General features: G+C 36.8%; 1 protein-coding gene across 2 annotated transcripts in view; it reads right to left on the bottom strand.

Annotated features, from left to right (window-relative positions):
* Positions 1-17,828, bottom strand: part of rasa1 (RAS p21 protein activator (GTPase activating protein) 1) — a 42,129-nt gene that overhangs the window by 5,330 nt on the left and 18,971 nt on the right. For both annotated transcript variants that reach the window (XM_015374445.1, XM_015374446.1), the window contains exons 2-18: positions 13,044-13,196; positions 9,328-9,463; positions 8,948-9,018; positions 8,309-8,426; positions 7,146-7,177; positions 6,779-6,831; positions 6,506-6,656; positions 6,237-6,315; positions 5,828-5,951; positions 5,574-5,730; positions 5,390-5,477; positions 4,354-4,434; positions 4,099-4,256; positions 3,920-3,996; positions 3,649-3,821; positions 3,393-3,552; positions 2,977-3,119 (exon numbers count right to left, since the gene is read on the bottom strand). In XM_015374445.1, coding sequence (XP_015229931.1) covers positions 2,977-3,119; positions 3,393-3,552; positions 3,649-3,821; positions 3,920-3,996; positions 4,099-4,256; positions 4,354-4,434; positions 5,390-5,477; positions 5,574-5,730; positions 5,828-5,951; positions 6,237-6,315; positions 6,506-6,656; positions 6,779-6,831; positions 7,146-7,177; positions 8,309-8,426; positions 8,948-9,018; positions 9,328-9,463; positions 13,044-13,196 — 1,954 coding nt within the window. The remainder of the gene's footprint in view (positions 1-2,976; positions 3,120-3,392; positions 3,553-3,648; positions 3,822-3,919; positions 3,997-4,098; positions 4,257-4,353; positions 4,435-5,389; positions 5,478-5,573; positions 5,731-5,827; positions 5,952-6,236; positions 6,316-6,505; positions 6,657-6,778; positions 6,832-7,145; positions 7,178-8,308; positions 8,427-8,947; positions 9,019-9,327; positions 9,464-13,043; positions 13,197-17,828) is intronic.

Genomic DNA, 17,828 nt, shown 5'->3' with positions numbered 1-17,828 from the left:
ACTTGTGTGCTTGTTTGTTCTGTCTGAAATGTTTATTTTGGAATAAAGAGGTTAATATAAAAAATATTTTTTGTCCGATTCATCGATTAATCGAAAAAATAATCGTCTGATTCATCGATTTTTAAAATAATTGTTAGTTGCAGCCCTAATATTTACAGAGTCCATCTTCATCAGTGGTCCCAAAAGTTTGTTCAAAACAGCCAGTGTCCAGCATAAGGTACAGGCTTCTCCTTTTTCTCACTCCTGATTTGATCAAATAGCTTCCGAAGAAGGTGGTAAAATAGTACTTTGACAGAGATGCTTCAAACATTTCCCAGCATTTTCTGCGGCTACTCGGGCTGAGTTGTTCATTGTGTTCACATCTCTGTTTGTGCAGGGTGAGACTTTGTGCTGTTAGCAGGTTTTTAAACCAGGGGCTTCTGGTTGCTTTCAGAACAATGTTAAAACTTGGCTCCATGAAGTGCATTAAAAAACAAAAGCCTTCCCAATCTACCGTGTTTATTACAAGCATGTCTTTTTCTATTTACGAATGTGTTGCGCGATGCCCTCCTCTTTCCTATCATCACAGCTTTACCTTCTGAGCACATCAGAGAAGTTACATTGCTCTGCATGGCTAAATGTGTTAACCTGACAACAGCCAGATGCATGTCTCGCTCCGCCTAGCTCCACTCACATACATCTAGGAACCCGCTCATTGAAAGTGATTTCCCAAACCGAATTTATGGTCTGGCCAATCAGGACGCAGGGCGGGTGTGTCCTGGATGTGACGTAGTGGAGAAGTGAGTTCTGTAAGTCGTTCGTCTATACTTTTTTGGTTGGCTTCTTTTTTTAAAATAAGTCTGCTCTGCACAATGTTGCCTTTTATCCGCACATTTTCATGGCACAAACGACATTGATCATTTACCAACATTGCGCTGATTCCACTGTTGCTATATCCAAGATGTCGGCTGTTCTGTTTTGTTTTTTTCCTGCGTAGCTCTCAGCGCCACGGGTTAGCTTCGGTGTGAGTGGTTGAAATAGCACGTCGATAAAGATGACAGACAAGTGGCTTATCCAATCATATGCAAGGAGTTTTGATAAGGCCTAGCCTTCAGTAAAGGCAATTCCTATGGCGGTGTCCCAGATGTATGTGAGTGGAGCTAGGCGGAACGAGACATGCATCTGGCTGTTGTCAGGTTATAAATGTGTGGCATATAGGAGTTATTAAAGTAGTTTATTTGGTGTTTGTATAAATAAACAACAATGTAAAGTTCCTTCTGCATCCTAGTTGCCATTAAAGAGAGTAAATAATGCTGGTCTGGACTCTGCTCTAGCATGCTTCCATTCTGGCATTACTTCTCTTGCTAATACCAATGAATCTCTGGTTGAGAAGAAACAGCGGTGCCCTCTAGTGGACGGCAGTAACATTAAAACACTGACAGAATCAGAGTAAATCACGTTTTAGATCATTTTAATCTTAAAACCTTAACCGAAAGTCAATCATTAAGTTTTAGCTTTTTCTCCACATTGAGGTTCTATTCCGAACATACGGCCTTATGATCAATCGGAGGCAGTTCCACACGCTGAACCAGTTATATCTGATACATCTGACAAAAATGATTTTATAAATGGATTTTTATTTTTTTTAAATAAGGCATTTTAATGCCACAATAATCACATTTAATGATTTTTAATGCCAATTAAGGCCTTAATTGAAAAAAAAATCATTTAATAACTTAATGATTTTTAATGACCTGCGGAAACCCTTTAACAGATACTGTCATACACATTATCTACTTTAAGGATTAGTTTAGTAACTTCAATGTAAAAAATATAGATTTGAAAAAATATTTTTTCTGCCTTAATTTACTTTGGAGGAATCTTTATGTAAATTTATTTTTTTTTTTTTTTAAGAATCTAGAATTTGCACATTCCCTTTTATTTTTGTCTAATTTTAAATTATAAAGTTAGATGTAAAACATTTGCTATCTGTGAATCAATACTTAAATATGATTAATGTGGCAGTAAGCAGTTGTGCTAAGATCCAACATGTACTTTAACGCACTTCAATGATGCTGCATCTTCCATAACAGTCCAATCACTTTAGAAATTAGTTATCTTCTCTAGTTCTAAGCAGGTTCTTTATGCAGCTTTATCTTATTTATTCTTGAATAACTGTGATGAGAGACTTCAGACACATGGTTTGGAGTGGGCCATTTGTGCTGTACGAGTGCTGCTTGGTCAATGTGTGAAGAGTCCAGAGAAACTCGGCAGGCTCTCACCCAAAGGTTGCAAACAGTTGGAAGAACCTAAATTAGCATTTCTACATGATGACTGCAACACTACCTCTTCTATTTCCACAAAAGGACCATCGGTGACGGTGACTCGCCAACAACATGAAGCTGGTGGGCTTTTAAGTCCTAAAATAATTTTTTGGCTGTTAAAATCTAAAAAGACAAATCTGTCTTTTTTTGTTTTTCTTTTCTTTATCCACAATTGTCATATTGTTAATTGTTTTTCAGCCTCTGATGTCGAGGCTTGAGGCTAAGTGTAAAAACTGGACAGAACAAGAAGGACAACAACCTCAGTAAGTAAGGGTCCTCTGCTCTTTTAGGGTTAGGATATGATTAAGGAACCCAAACCTGCTTTAGACTTTTAAAAATATTGAACCCTAAACAGTCTGATTCCCTTATTTAAAGGCCTTCACAGAAAACGTCTCTATGTCGAAATGAAGGTTGATAGGTGACTACTTGAGGTGGTACGTTGCAGTTATTTTTATGTTTAATGGGGACTAAATTGTAAATGGCAGTAACTTGTATTTGTCAATTACATAAAATCCAAATTAAATAGTTTGATTGTTTGCAACAGGAAAAAATGAAAAAGGGTGACTTCCATTTCAAGGCATAAATGTTTTCCACTATAAGTTAGTAGACGACACATAAAAATTGTGAAACTATATGTTACAGCAACTTCAACAAGAGCTCTGTTGTACTGTACCTCACAGGACTGCTTGCTTTCCATGATTTTGAGGATGGTGTCTTTTAATGCATGGTGGATGAAGGGTGTGGCTGTAGCCTTCATGTACTGCTCCATGAGCGTGCTGGCCAGCGTAGTTGCTCTGAACAATGTTGTTGCCTCATCTGGTGAGGTCGACAAACGTAAAATATAACACAAACTTCAGTAAATGCTCTTACATACATTCCTCTATTTACCAATTGTGCAACAAGCTGCAACATAATGCAGGGCTATGTATCGCAAAGCAGCAACACAACTTGTGATAGCATGCCCTCAGTTTGAATCATCCCTTTATATTCATCCAAATTCCTGAGGAAGGAGGTAAACCATTTCTGGGATCTAGGTGATCATTGCTATATTTTGCAGAACAGTTTATAACTCGTTTGTGAGCTTCTTACCCTCCATGTTAATTTCTCTGTCATTAAGTGTCCTAAGTAGAGGGGCTTCAGCATTCTCGTGTCTAAAGATCCGCAGAAGGAGGCTGGCTAATAACGTGCGGTCCTGACCACAAACATTGGCCAAAGCGTAGATGGCATGGAAATCTTTCTGCAAAATCATCTGCAAAGAAAATCAGACGGTGAGAAATGACACTAAATCAATGACACTGTTGACAGTCAAATGAGATCGCAATTAGATCTTTTTAATGATTCTTACCTCTTTGAATTCACTGTACTCCTCTTCTGGCATGATCTTCTCCATGGAGTAGCGGTGGCGTACCCGCAAAGAGCCTGGCTCGATGCCCTTCAGAGGAACATGAGAGCTCAGGGGGAACCACTCATCAATCATCTGACCCTTCTGTAACCGACCTAGTTGGCAGCGCATAAACACTAAAAGGACATGAAAAATATGCAAACAGTGAAGCAAACCAAAAACTTTAAATAAAAAACTGTAAAACAAATGCATCTAAACATCCTGCTGCACTTACAGATATCGCTTTCCTTGCTCTTCTTTGTTTTGTTGCTCAGACTGATTTCAAATCGGTTCACTTCACTGGACAGGTCACTGAAACGAGAGGAAAGTGTTTGGGAATTCTGCTAACATTGACGGAAAAGGTCAATTCAAGCCAAGATGAAACCAGTGTGGTTTGGGGATTCCCAAACTTACTCAAAGATGAACTCCTCAGTGAAGACAGGATTCTGGCCTTCCCTTGGATGCGTCTTAGCGACCTGGACGCTGTTCAGGTAGATGTTGCAGTAGGGGTTGGTAAAATACTTTGCAGGCAGCTTGTGGGCCTCCTCTACATTCAGCACCAGGCTGCTCACCTGAGACAAGATACATTAGTACATATTTCTTTTCCATAAACATCAAATATAAAAAGCTTTTTTTGTACTTTATGAGAAAAGAGATTGACAAGCATACCTGTCGAAGCCTTTTGTTTGAAGTCGGTACAGTGGTTTTTCTTAGATTACTACAGAACGTCTGAAGGCATTTCATCCAATCCTGCAAAAACAAAATAAGGTACATCCTTTCACCGAGACTAAATAAACAGTATTGCATAAATACTTAAAATTGAAGTACACAAATTGATAGCCGGCAAAATAAATATAAAAAAAGGAGGAAATAAATAGCACATTTCTTGTCTTTTTAATCTTGTTTTATTACAAATGAATCATTTTTTTAAGTAATCATAAAAATAGCTTGTAATCCCAGTCTTCTCAAACTAAAGCAACTTTTGGTAGCCCAGAAACCACAAATAGGGAATAAAGTTGGGCCAATAAATCTGACAAAACAGAAGAAAGTAAATAATATGTTCAGCAGGATTACAAAGCGGGCCGTTTCATCATTCAGAATACCCATTTAGTTTTCTTTCATCAGCTTACGTTTAATATGAATTGACTAACAAACGGCAAAAAAACAAACATAAATCAGACCATAGTCTGACGTATATGTCAGACACATACATGACCAGAGATGAATCACAGGAACCACAGCTTGGAGCTAAATCTAAGAACAATCTCCAGCACCAGAATATCAGTGACACATGAGCCACACCACATAGCTTACAGTTAGATGTTAAGTGAAACAACAGCCCCACTGAGTGGTGAAGCTGGGCGTTACATCCTTTTTCATTTCAGGGCAACACTTAAATAAAATAGGCTTATGCATTTTAAATCTTAAGAAATTTGACCTAATTACCTACATCGTATGTTTTGACATCCATATAATAAACCAAGAACCCTTTGAGATTCAATACTGACATCGATCTACTGTGAGTGCATCTATTAAATGCTTTCCTTGTTTAAAACAATTACTCAATGCATTAAATGTCTTTACATTGCAAAAATAAAGGGTGGTAAGAGGATGGCTGAAATAGCTCCTAATAATTGATGTCATTCTTATGAGGAATCTTGTTTTGTGTTTAAGAAACTTGGGCAAAAGCAGAACCCTTTATTACCTGCGCTTGCTCTGGGACCTCTCCTGCAAAGTAGAATATGTACTGTTCCTCACTAAAGTGCTGGACAACGATCTGGAAACAGTTTGGCCTGAAAAGAAACATAGAAAGAGAGCTTTACGTCCCTGCTTGGCATAAGGTAAAACACATTTGTTTTGCATGTTGTTTGTTCGTCTGCCATCATCACCTGCCAAAAAGACTGTCGTGCACACCGTACACGGAGCACACGCTTAGGTCTATCAGCCCTTTGGGTTTGGTAGCTCTCTTCTCGCTTTCAAAATAGATGAGCTGCGCATCATTGCCCTCCAGGATAAAGTACAGGTTCTTCCACCTTTTTCCTTTTCCTTAAACAAAAAGGAAAAAATAAATTACTTCCTTCTCTGATAAAACAATTTAAAATAAAAAATAATTGAGGTTTCTAAAACAGAAATGGATAGATACCTTTGCTGAAGAGGAGATAGCCTTTTTTGACTATGTTCTTGTAGAAAGCATCTTTTGTTCTCCGTCTTATAGTGTTATAAATTTCTCTCCCATCCGTTATGTCAGTTAACACCTGCTCCTGGTGCTATAGTAAAAACAAATCCGCCGTTAAAATATAGAAAAATATATACTACTTTCATTCAAATAGGTGTATAGGGTTACACTCAATATTACCCCCGATATGATTTATAGCTTAAATCTTCAACAGAAAAATTTTGGTCGCATTTTTTAAGAAATATTTATAAAAAACATTGTCAACTTTTTCATACCAGCCCTGAGTCAAATTCAGAGTTTATGTTAGATGATGGAAATCTCTGCGTCTTTATTCTATTTCACACTAATCACCATCTCAACCAGTCGGTGTGCTTACCTGTATTGAAACTGGTTCTTTCAGGGTGTAGCCCTCAACAATCTGTTCTTTCTTGTAATGATCAATGATATCGTCAAGACTGTCACAGAAAAACAAAACAGCCACAAAAAAAACACTGAATGGAAGACAAAACAGCTCATTTTCCAAAGACAAATTAAGCTGATGCTGTGCATGACAAACTACAGGTCTAAATGCATGAGAAAATGGGAGATACAAAAATGTGATGCATTTCTATCCCCTGCTACATTCCTACACATTAGTGGACATACCTGTTGTAGTACCTCCCTCCCATCATGTACTGATTGTTGGGAGTTGGGGAGATCTTGAACCTTTGGATGTTTTCACTCGTGCGAAAAAAGAGGGAGTAGTCACCAGGTGTGTTGTCTGAGGGTCGGACCAAGAAGCTGCAAACCTGGCCAACTAAGACAAAGGGTGAGGCGTGGAAATTATTGACAAAATTTATTTAAAATCTTTCTGCATGAAAGAAACAAAAACAACTCTTGAAACCTCTAGTAGAACAGAAGGGAAGGAGCTCATGGTACCTGACATAAGAAGGGTGTAAGCCTCCGGCTTGGTAATCTTTCCGTGATACCAGCTAAAGGTGAGCGTTCAGAACAGAAAGAAAAAGAGGAAAATAAACTGATTTAAACAACGAGATATTTAGGTTATGTTAATCTGGTCTCGACTAAAAGCTAAAAATCATTTTAAATTTTTTTTTTTAAGGTTAAGCAGCAGTTCTATGTTAGCCTCCATCAACATGGTAACAGAAAGTATGACTAAGGAAACTTTGAATATAATTTAACTAAATCATTCAGAAATGAAAATAATAAAAATTATTGAATAAGGATTTGTTGGAAAGTGTGTTTTATTATAATGTTATGCTTAATAAAACATGGATTCAGAGCTTACACTTTTCCCTCGTGCGGGTCCTCCTCTCGGCCCTGCAAAATAACATGTAAAGACAAACGTATTGTTTTTTATCTGTCAGGACATTATATTCAACTGTAATGTTGGTGTGACTAAATCTGCATCACATCTGTATTGTAAATAAGATTTGACAAAACATCTGCAACCAAGCGTGAGCTGATTATTGATGACAGGATAAATAAGATGTTAACAGGTTAGGGTATCTGTTTTTATTTCTAAATCCAAATCTTTCTTTTTTTTCCCAAGTTTCATTAAGCTAAATATAAGGCTTAAATATGCATTTTCTGACTAGTACTTAACTATACCAAGACATGTTTGTTTTGGAAAACATACGTTAAGCAAAAATGAGCTGCGGATTGTTATTAAGGAATAACAAGTGTTTAAATATCATAGTGGCTGTGATGCTACAATTCTTTAGTCATGCTGTTCTGACAGATTATAGCTGCAAGAGAAGTAAAGGAGCCCCACCTGAGAAGCTTATGAAGCCAACACCATTTTAATACGATATTTTCCTTGTCTGATAAGCAGTCTAATGCCTGAGCAGATAGACCAACCAGTGAAACAACAATTTTAGCGACCCTAAAGGGTCGTTCAGTCTTTTTTTTTGTTTTTTAAAACACCTCCAGATTTCACACATTTTCCACGGCACCATATTGCTCTGCAGCACCAACTTATTATTATAAGCGCCTCTAAGAAACGTCTCCTTATACCGGATCTTTTAATCATTAATGGCTCGCAATTTATGGATAAACGATTTTAACTTGGAGGATGTTTTTGAAACGGTAGCAGATATGAAAAGTAGAACCTACTATTAACACAATTTCCATCTAGAAATGCAATAATGGCATTTGAATAAGAGTTAAGAAGCAGAAACCCTGCTTTTAAGTTGATATTTAACTTGTTGCTTTGAACTATCAATCTGGTGTCTGGAAAAAAGCTACATCACCAACATTTTGCATAATAAGCACTTAAATAACTTCTGTATCTACTTATTTTAAGTCTGCAATCAAAATGCACTAATCTAAACTTGATAACCGTTTTCTGGAGGCACCTTTTAAACTTTGGTGAAATTCCTCAAAATGTTTATCATGTCCTGTCAAGCCCATGTATCCCCTGCTTTGTGGTGTGCTGTGTGTTTTACTCACCACTTCTTCTACCAGATCCTCCACGATGAGCCCTTGCTCTCCTGTGCGAACATTGGCGACCCACATCCAGCCATCCTCTAGGTCATTGTGAACAATAAACATGTCCCCTTTCAGGAAGCTGAGGGTAAAATTCAAAATATAAAAAGAAAAATTGAATTGCAAGCACCATACTGATAGAGATGCCAAGCATTTGGCTGTAGAGAAAGAACATTAAGATGATAATAACAGATGCCTTTTTTCTGGTGTAGCGTAAGCTACTTCTAATGTGACCAGCAGGTGTCTCCTTTGCCTTATAACAGCACGCACATCATCTACATTGTCGAGCTTAAAGCTGACTTGTCTGGCTGACTTTAGACAGATGTTTATCAGATTTAGGAAACGGGGATAGAGATGCTAGCATCAATGAGTGTATGCACTGCAGCTTAACGACTGTTTTCCAGTAAGTCAGATGATGTGCTTAACAGACTGTTGATGCATTCCACAAAATCAGGCTGTTATTTGTTGAGCGAAACAAGCAGATCCTTTCTTTTTATGGCCGAGACCTTTGTGCTAATATGTGTTTGAATAAAAATATTAATGAAAGAACCTGAGTTGGACAAAAAAGGAAGGAACATAATGGATGGTTGGATAAGTGCTTACCTGATCTCATCAGTATCTGGCACTTTGGTGTATGGAAGTATGGCCCTGACTCTTCTCCTGTCTTCTACAGGCTGAGGGAATTTAAGAAAAAAAGAATAATAAGAAAAAAATGACATCGTTGAATCAATATACTATTACACCATTCTCATTTAAACAACAGAAACTCTTCTTTGAGCAGACTGCCATCTGCCTGTATCCTGCTTGTTTCACCATTATATTCAACACACAATAACCAGCGTCAAGGGCTATCCTTTAATGCTGTTTTCTATTTAAAGAGTTTTCAATTTGAAAAAAATATATATAAGGCAAATTTAACAGCTCACTAAAGGAGAAAAAAGGAGCTGCTGTAAAGGTTTTCAAAGCCATGAAGTCACTCTTACTTCTGGAGGTGCCACTGGTGATAGGAGTTTCTCTCCTTTTAATAGGCAAGATACATAGCTGTAGTAGCCGATCAGGTCCGATAAAGAACAGAACCGTCGACCACCAATGTAATAGTCCCCACACATGGCGATTATCCTGGAATTAAAACAACAGTGCATGACATTACATTTTTAAATACAGGTTCTTAGTTTATAGAATAATACAGTTTCACTGGATTTGCTGCATTTGTGAATATGTGCAGAATGCACTGAACACTAAAATAACAGCAAAAAAACAGAGGGAAAAATGTTTAGTTCAATTTAACTTCTGCATAAAGATTTTTTTTATTCATTTTGAAAGTGTGCACACATTTATTGTGATTCAAATTCAAAGAGTCCTGCAAACAAACAAAAAAACCTGATGCAAAGAGAAATGGATGCATGAAGAAAAGCTGATCACAGAAAATAGAGAGCAGAAAAGTAAAAACATTCTTCAAACACAAAAAGCATGGGTGGTGACCTTCATTTAAAGAGCAACACAATTTAAGCTGTGAAACATGTTTGTAAGAGAATTATGTTTCAAAACAAACAGTGAAAATACAACAAACTAAACATTTACAGACAGTGGTATCACACAGTGAGCTAATTTATCAGCTATGATTACATTTCATAAATCATAAATTGACATCACTCTGAGCTATGGAAGCCCAAGCAGAAGATTGGTGGGGGAAAAAAAAAAAAGCATTTTCTCAAAAATTTGAATCCTTATGAACAAAAACTTTGACTAATCAATAAAACAGATTAATCGCCTGGCCCTAGCTGCAGAAGCCCTGCATAATTATTCCAGACAAAAAGATCCAGACAATCATGAACTCATATGGGACTAGACAATGGGTGCCCTGGTTCAGTCCTCCAGAGCTACCATCCTGCAACTTTAAGATGCATCCCTTCTTTTTGCTAAGTATCAAATGAGCGGCTCGTTACCAGGGCGAGGGGATTATGATGGTAGATTCAGGTTTGTTAGAGAAGAGATGCATCTAAAATCATATTTCCGAGAACTGGCCTTGGGTATCTCTGGACTCTTGGTAAAGGCAATAAATGGATGCACAGAGATTAAATATTTCCAAAAAGTCTCAAAGAAAAGCTTTTTTTTCCCCACCCTTCTTCCACTAAATAGCATCTCATTTATGTTTTTGCTAAGGGTCCAGTCCATAGATTTTAAGTCATGGCCATGTCCATGTTCTGGTCGGAGATGTTCGGTACCTTTTTTTTTTTCTCCCGATACGATGCTTGTGCTGAAGTATCGGCCGATACAGGGTACCAATACCAGTATATTACTATATATATATATATATATATATATATATATATATATATATATATAAAATCATACTATGCCTGCACCATTACTGTGATATGATTATCCTTGTGGGAAGGCCTGGCTGGGTTCAATTTCTTTTGCCAGCAGGTGGCAGCATAGGGCAACTGTTTTATGAACAGTGAAAAACAACTGTGAAAGAACTAACTAAGCTTAACATCGGTTCAGTGCCTGACTCCAATACTCGCTGATAGCGATGCCACCATTTCCCACAGTATCAGAGAGATTTCCGAAACTGGTAAAGAAATCCATTGTTTTTGCTACTTGAAGCATTTTCCCTGCATACATTTAATCTGTTACATTTATATACACTGCATGGCCAAAAACAAACAATGTCTGAGACTAATATTTCGTTGCACCTCTGTTCGCTTAGATTATGGCAAACTGTGGCACTTTTTCAATTCAAATTTTTAAATATTTACACTCAGTGTTGCAATAATTTTTCACCAAAATCTTGCATTGATGATTGTAGAGGCTGCATAAAGCCTTCTCCAGCACAACCCAAAGATTCTTAATGAGGTTAAGGTCTGGACTCTGTGGTGGCCAATCCATGTGTGAAATAATGTCTCATGCTCCCTGAACACCTGTTCCACAATTCAAGCCTGATGAATCCTGACATTGAGGAAGAAAAATTGGTGGAATAACCTGGTCATTCAGTATATTAAGGTAGTCAGCTGACCTGTTCTTGGAGCACAGACCTGACCAACTGCAGCAACCCCTGACCACAACAATGCCACCACAGGCTTGTACAGTAAAGAATAGGCATGATGGGTATATCACTTCACCTGCCTCTCCTCTTACCCTTATGTGCCCATCACTCTGGAACAGGGTAGATCTGGACTCATCAGACCATTTCACATTTTTTTATTATTATTACAATTTTGATGCTTCCTTTTTTTCCCCCAGTTACCCTCTCTGATTATTGCTTTTGTTAAGACAACACAACAGTTAAGTCCCATTCCAATGTCTATGTTGAACCGGTCTTATTTCAACATTAAACAGCCCAGTACCCATTCACCTAGTTCAATCCAGGTTCCAAATTTTGTTTTCTAGCTAAGCACGCTTCCACTTTGCTGCTCTCCATTTTCTATGATTGCTGCTTTTCTACTTTGCAATTTTTTCTTTTAAAGTTCTTTATGTTTGTTAGTCTCATTATTAAGTTTGTTAGTCTCATTTTTGGGTTTGCAGTACATTTTTAATTGTTAAGTAAACATGTATATTTACACAGCGCTTGCACCCATTTTCCACAGCACCTATTGGCTTTTAATAGTGCCACCCCACTTTTGATTTAACATGCAACTGTAGGCAAAATAAAACCAATCAAAATCAGACTATTATATATGCAGACACAAAAAAAAAAAAGACCCTGAATTTTAATTCTATTTCACTTTGCTTATTCTAGTTTTCGTAATCTTGTATATGTAGCGTTAATCACAAAATAGAGGAAGACAAAGTTGAATTGACACGGTGATCAAACTCTTCTCTTATTTGTACAGCAGCTGCATTTTTTGTGGCAGTTGATAATTATTTTTTGGTAATAAGCTTTCCTTACCATCCCTTTAGACTTTAACTCCCCCCAAAGATCCTCTACCAGTTTAGTTTGAGTTGCTCCCAAATGGTAAAATTACTTCTAGTCATAGAAAGACATGTTAGTAAAATACTGAGTTTACATAAAATTATCCAGCAGTATGGATAGCTCAGCTCTTGGCTCAAATATCCCCCCAGAATATTACTTCTATCACTCGCCATGTCTTCCTAAACACCAGTTTAGTATCATAATTAGGGCCCCACCCATTCATTTCTAACCCATTTCTACAGCCTAACCGTAACCCTTACCCTAACCATTACAGGGTCATACCTAACCCTAACCCCTACCCTAACTCAATTCACCACTTAGTCCTGAACTTTACACCTAAGCCTAAAACTGTATTTGTAGCGATGGGGACCAGACATTGGTCCCCACTGGAGCAATCAGTCCCCACGGTGTGCTATGATTTATGAACAATGGATATTATATTTTTATAGTTTTGTCTCAATTGCAAAAAGTCTTTGGAGTATTTACTAACCCTTTCTTATGACTGCATGTGTTATTAGTAAGACAAAAAACACTCAAGGGTATCATGTCCTGAGATTCACATACCCAAGGACCATTAAAAAAATTTTTTTTATAAAAAAATACCTATCGCGTTGAACAGTAGGGGCTTCTGAAAGTATCTTTGCAAAATCTCCTGGAATCTGCTGAAAATGTTTGGCTTTTGTGTTAAATATTTTCTCTAAGGATTCAAATTCAGTTTTACTGCAGATCTTTCTAAAAATGAGCTTTCTACTGATAAAACTTTTTCAATCTGATGCCACATACCTGAAATGGTTGACCACATTGGTCATACTGAGGAAAGACAGGACAAAGGAACCGGGCCGGCGGTCACTCTCCCTGATGAGGTAGCTGCCAGGGGTCCGGGCCTGGCGCAAACGCTCCTCTGCAATGGTTCGGTCTAGTTTGCCATGGTACCACCTGAAGAAGACAAATGAAAGAATGAATAAAGTAGAAGCATCAAAATAAAAAGAAAACCCAAAAAGATTTCTACATTTAAAAAGATGATCAGACCATTGCCCTAAAATGTCCATGTTTGTGTTGAAATACAGACACATCAAAATAAACCCTTTAAACTGTTAAATCGCTGAAACCCTTGTTGCTTTACATCAAGATTAAAAACCTATTAATCTAAAGAGGCCATGGGCTGTGCCTTCTAAAATGTATTAGTCCGATTTGTAGTCCAACTTTCTATTATTTTTCTTTTAAATCGTTCTCTGATGATTATTTTCTAACAATCTTATTTTAAATATTCATTTTTACTTTCTGCAATTATTCCTTTTCATAATTTAATTAGTTTTATACCACTGCAATGCATTTTTCCTATTTGGTTTATCTTGCAGATAAATTTGAATTGTCTCAGTACTGCACTGTTGTGTAAATAAGGATGCCTCGCCTTAAAAATCTAGATCTGGGAGAATTTCTTTTTAAATGTTAAAAGTTTAAAAAAAATTTGAAACAGGGAAAATGAAAAAAGAAAGAAAAAAAATACAGCAAGGAGTCAGAAAGAGGTAAGACAGCAGCTTTTTTTCACCAGAGACCTAAATGGCTTCCATTTGGTTTGGGGAGCACAGGTCTGTGCTTGTAAAGAAAACATGATCAAATATGCTTTCAACCATTAGGCTGTAGATGGTGTGCTAAAGGAAATAGTAGAGTTGTACAGAACAAGAAGAAACAGAAACAGTATTAACAATGTTAATTAAGAAAAATGCACCAGAAAAACCAGACAGATTTGTATAATTGTACTAAACAGATATTAGCTAAATCTAGGCCAAGAAAAATTCGAAAAGATAAAACAACCTCCAGAAGCAGCAACCAAAAATGATCAAATCCAAAATAATAAACAAAGCTTCAGTAACGATTCCTTCAGTTTCAAGCCAATCCTGGAAATCCATCTTGAGCCTGCATATGCAAGACATGCAGGATCTAACACAACATTGATGTGACCTGACAGGAAGATGCTCAACTTCAACAAGCTGCTCAGCTTTCTGCTCTATTTAAAGGCTCAACCCCTGCTACTCTAAAACAAAAAGCAACATTCATTGATAACAGATTTGTACAGCATTTCTCTCAGGTTAAGGAATAATTCTAGTGAATATAGTTCTAGGGAAGGTTATCAAGATCATTTTTAATATGTATAGGATGAACATAACACTAAACATCTGTCTGTGTGTGTGGGTGGGTGGGTGTGTGTGTGGTGGTGGAGAGGTTGTGTTTTGTGGTATACCTGTACCAATGCACAGCTACACACTGACTGAAAGCAGGCTGCCACTAGTCATCCACACAGCTACTATTTCTGGGCAAGTGTGAACAACTAAACGCTGCCAAAAGAGGCCCTCGTGTGTTAGGAATATCTAAATTAAAGAGATGTATTTTAATACACTTAAAAAAAAAAAAAAAAACTGTTTGAGAAAATGCTGTGAACACCATTATAATTTTACTTTTTATATCCAATTAGATGTATATTTTGATTTATTTTGAAGATGTACACTTACGGATTATCGATTAAGCTACCATGTTTTATTAAAAACCTTAGCTTCAATGTAATGACTAATATTATATTATTAGCTATCAACAACCACTACTATTTATTTAGTCAGTTATCAAAGTATAGACGGATCATCTGTAATAAAAGGTTGGATGGAACAACATATGTAAGCAGGCTAGAGTGTAATAACACAGCTACTAGACACACATCACCTAGCAGTAGCCCAAGAAAGACTACCAGAAAAAATAAAATGCAGCATAAAAAAAAAAAAAAAGATCTGACTTGACAGGAAGATGCTACACTTTACCAAGCTACTCTATTTTCGAATCTCTTTAAAGGTTCAATTCTTGCTGCTAAAGTGAAACAAACTTGATATCTTTATAGAAAATAGAAACAATACTAACACATTTAGACAAGTTAAACAAACACCACAACCAATAATGTTTGGTGTTTGGTCTTTTCCATTTGGTTTGCAACACAGATCGCACAGCTGTAGGCTCTGCTTGCTGTGGTAAATGTACCACAAAAAAAAATATATAGTAAAAAAAAGGAGCAAGAGCTGCATGCATATAGATTAAATCAGCTCTAAAGCTTAATCTTTATAAGTGATTCTATGATCAAATATAGACATATATTTACATTTTCTACCAGAATGAAAATTTAAATCCATCACAAGTTAGTGGATGGAAGAAAAAAAAAGGAATAAAAGATACAGTTGAATGGATCAAGCAGAAAAGTAAAATCTTAAGAATTAGCATTTCAACATAGCGCCAAACTCTGGTACATAAATTTAGTCTGCAAAGTCCTTACTGAGGAACAACTGAGTCAAACTTAACCAGGTTGTTCTTTACTAATTAAAGATTCTTGAAGTTATAGTTTCTTCTTTTTGTTGTCTTGTTTGTGAAGAAACAAAAAGAGTCAGTTTAAGCCTTCTGTTGTCATCTATCCCATCTTACACTGAATGGCTGGAGTTTAGGTGGAAAAAGGAGCTGAAGACTTTCACACCAGCAAGCCTGTTTTATTATATTCACAAAAAGAATAAAAGGTTCAACAAATATAAACATGCATTTATTTTTTTGTTTGTATATTTTAAAAAAATACAAGTATAGATCACTTCTGTCCACCTTCGATCCATCAAATAAGATGTCCTTGGTAACAACCAGCCATTAAAAAGATATGGCCATAGGCCTTTAAAGAAGAGCACAATTGGAGGGCAAATTTAGTTTTTTATTTGAGGGTTTAGCCTACTGCTGTTGGGTGATCAGATCTAAACAAAACAAACATTGGACTACGAGGATGCTAATGAGGGACAATGCAGGACAGACGTGGCTTTAACAGCTGAGCTTCTCTTTTGTGATTCACCTATACCGCTGCTGCAGCTCCCACACCATGATTGCAGCTACGCTTTCTTCTTATGTAAATATATTTTTTTATTTTTTACTCCTGCCTCAATCAAATGCAAGGTTGGAAGCTACCTAGCTGAGAAATACCTGGTCAAATGCAGAAGGTTGCTTTGGTTTGAGGGGAAAAATGCAGGACTGACTCAGAGAAATCGGGACATCTGATCAGCCTATGCTGTCGCTCCCAACATAGAACTGAAACTGCACTTTTGTAGAAACCAATATTCATTATGTGCCAACCAAATTTCTGTAAATCTTACTGTGAAATCTTGAACTAAAAGCATTTTTGGACCTGATGCTGCAAAAACTGCTGCATATGGCATGATGATTCTGACCACTTTATCTCTGACCAGGTTTATATATAAAACAGTTGCAGCAGAGAAACAGTATGACCGGAAACTTTGAAACTGTGATTCCAAAAAAGTACTTTTTTACTGAAAGCCCTGGAATTTAAGGCCCAGGAATATTTAAACTTAGGTAAAGGGAATCCCATAGAATTTGTGGCTAGTTCTTCTATCATTCTAAACAGCTGAGGAACATTTATGTAAATCAATCGTGTATGGAGTTGTGACAACAATGCAAAACCTTTATTCCAGCAGGTGGCAGTAATAAGAAAATAACAAAAGAAAGCCCTACCTAGAAACATATGTTGCTTTTAAACTACATAATTTATTTGCAAGAACGACTAAACCCTTAATAACAAACTTATTTTTCCTTTTATTCTTATCAAATAATATGATTGCAGATATTGGCAGCACACACAGACTAAATCTTTGACAAGAAATTTACAGTTCAAAAAACAAAAACAGGTAATCACTCAGCAAGGAAAGAAATCGTGAGCAAAGGAGGCAGTGTAATATGACGAGAGGACATGTGGGTGAAGCGGAGTTTTTGGGAAGCAGGACCTCTGGTCTCTTCTTCTGTAGAGCTACAGCATCTGGAGGTTTCACACTCAACTAAATTAGGTTCAACTGAAAAGCAATATGAGGGTATTTTCTTAGTAAAAGCTAAAATGAGCTAAACATATCAAATTTCTAGTTCTAGATTTTATTAAATGCATCTATTCATCACACATATGAAACACTATAGCTCACTTTAGTCACTGCTAGAAGATACCTGATGGCAGGAAATGTTATTGAGTGGCCAACATCAGGCTATGGTTAGAGGGGACAAACCCTCCAATAGGCAGCTGAATATAAAGCCAGTGTCCTGTTAGCAGGAAACTACAGCTCTGAAAACTCTCAACATTTCATAAGTAGGCTGATTCTTGTTTAAAAAATAAAAAATAAAAAAACACAGATCAAATAAAGTTTTAATGTTCATTTTCTCTCTCAAAAATACCTTAATTTATTTTTTGTGACAAAGTAAAGGCTATTAAACAACAATTCTACACTCAGTTTCTCCATCTACTGTTGCTACTGTGGCACAAAGCATTATGGGATATCTTGCTGTACAGCACCCCACAGTTCAACATTACTGGGGCAATCTTAAAACGCCTACTAGAGACAGGAGGCATATACTCATGAAAATGAGACCCGGAAAAGTAAAGCTACTTAGGTGAGCCTTCATAAAAACAGGATATGGGCTTTTAAAACTCCCAGGTTTAATTCTGAACTAAAAAATATATATATATACTACATCAAAAGATAAAAGCCAAGTCTCTGC

The sequence above is a fragment of the Cyprinodon variegatus genome, unplaced genomic scaffold (genome assembly GCF_000732505.1).
Source record: "Cyprinodon variegatus isolate N-32 unplaced genomic scaffold, C_variegatus-1.0 Scaffold103, whole genome shotgun sequence".
Taxonomy (NCBI): Eukaryota; Metazoa; Chordata; class Actinopteri; order Cyprinodontiformes; family Cyprinodontidae; genus Cyprinodon; species Cyprinodon variegatus.
The sequence above is the reverse complement of the archived record's forward strand: the minus strand, read 5'-3'. Positions and strand labels throughout refer to the sequence as shown.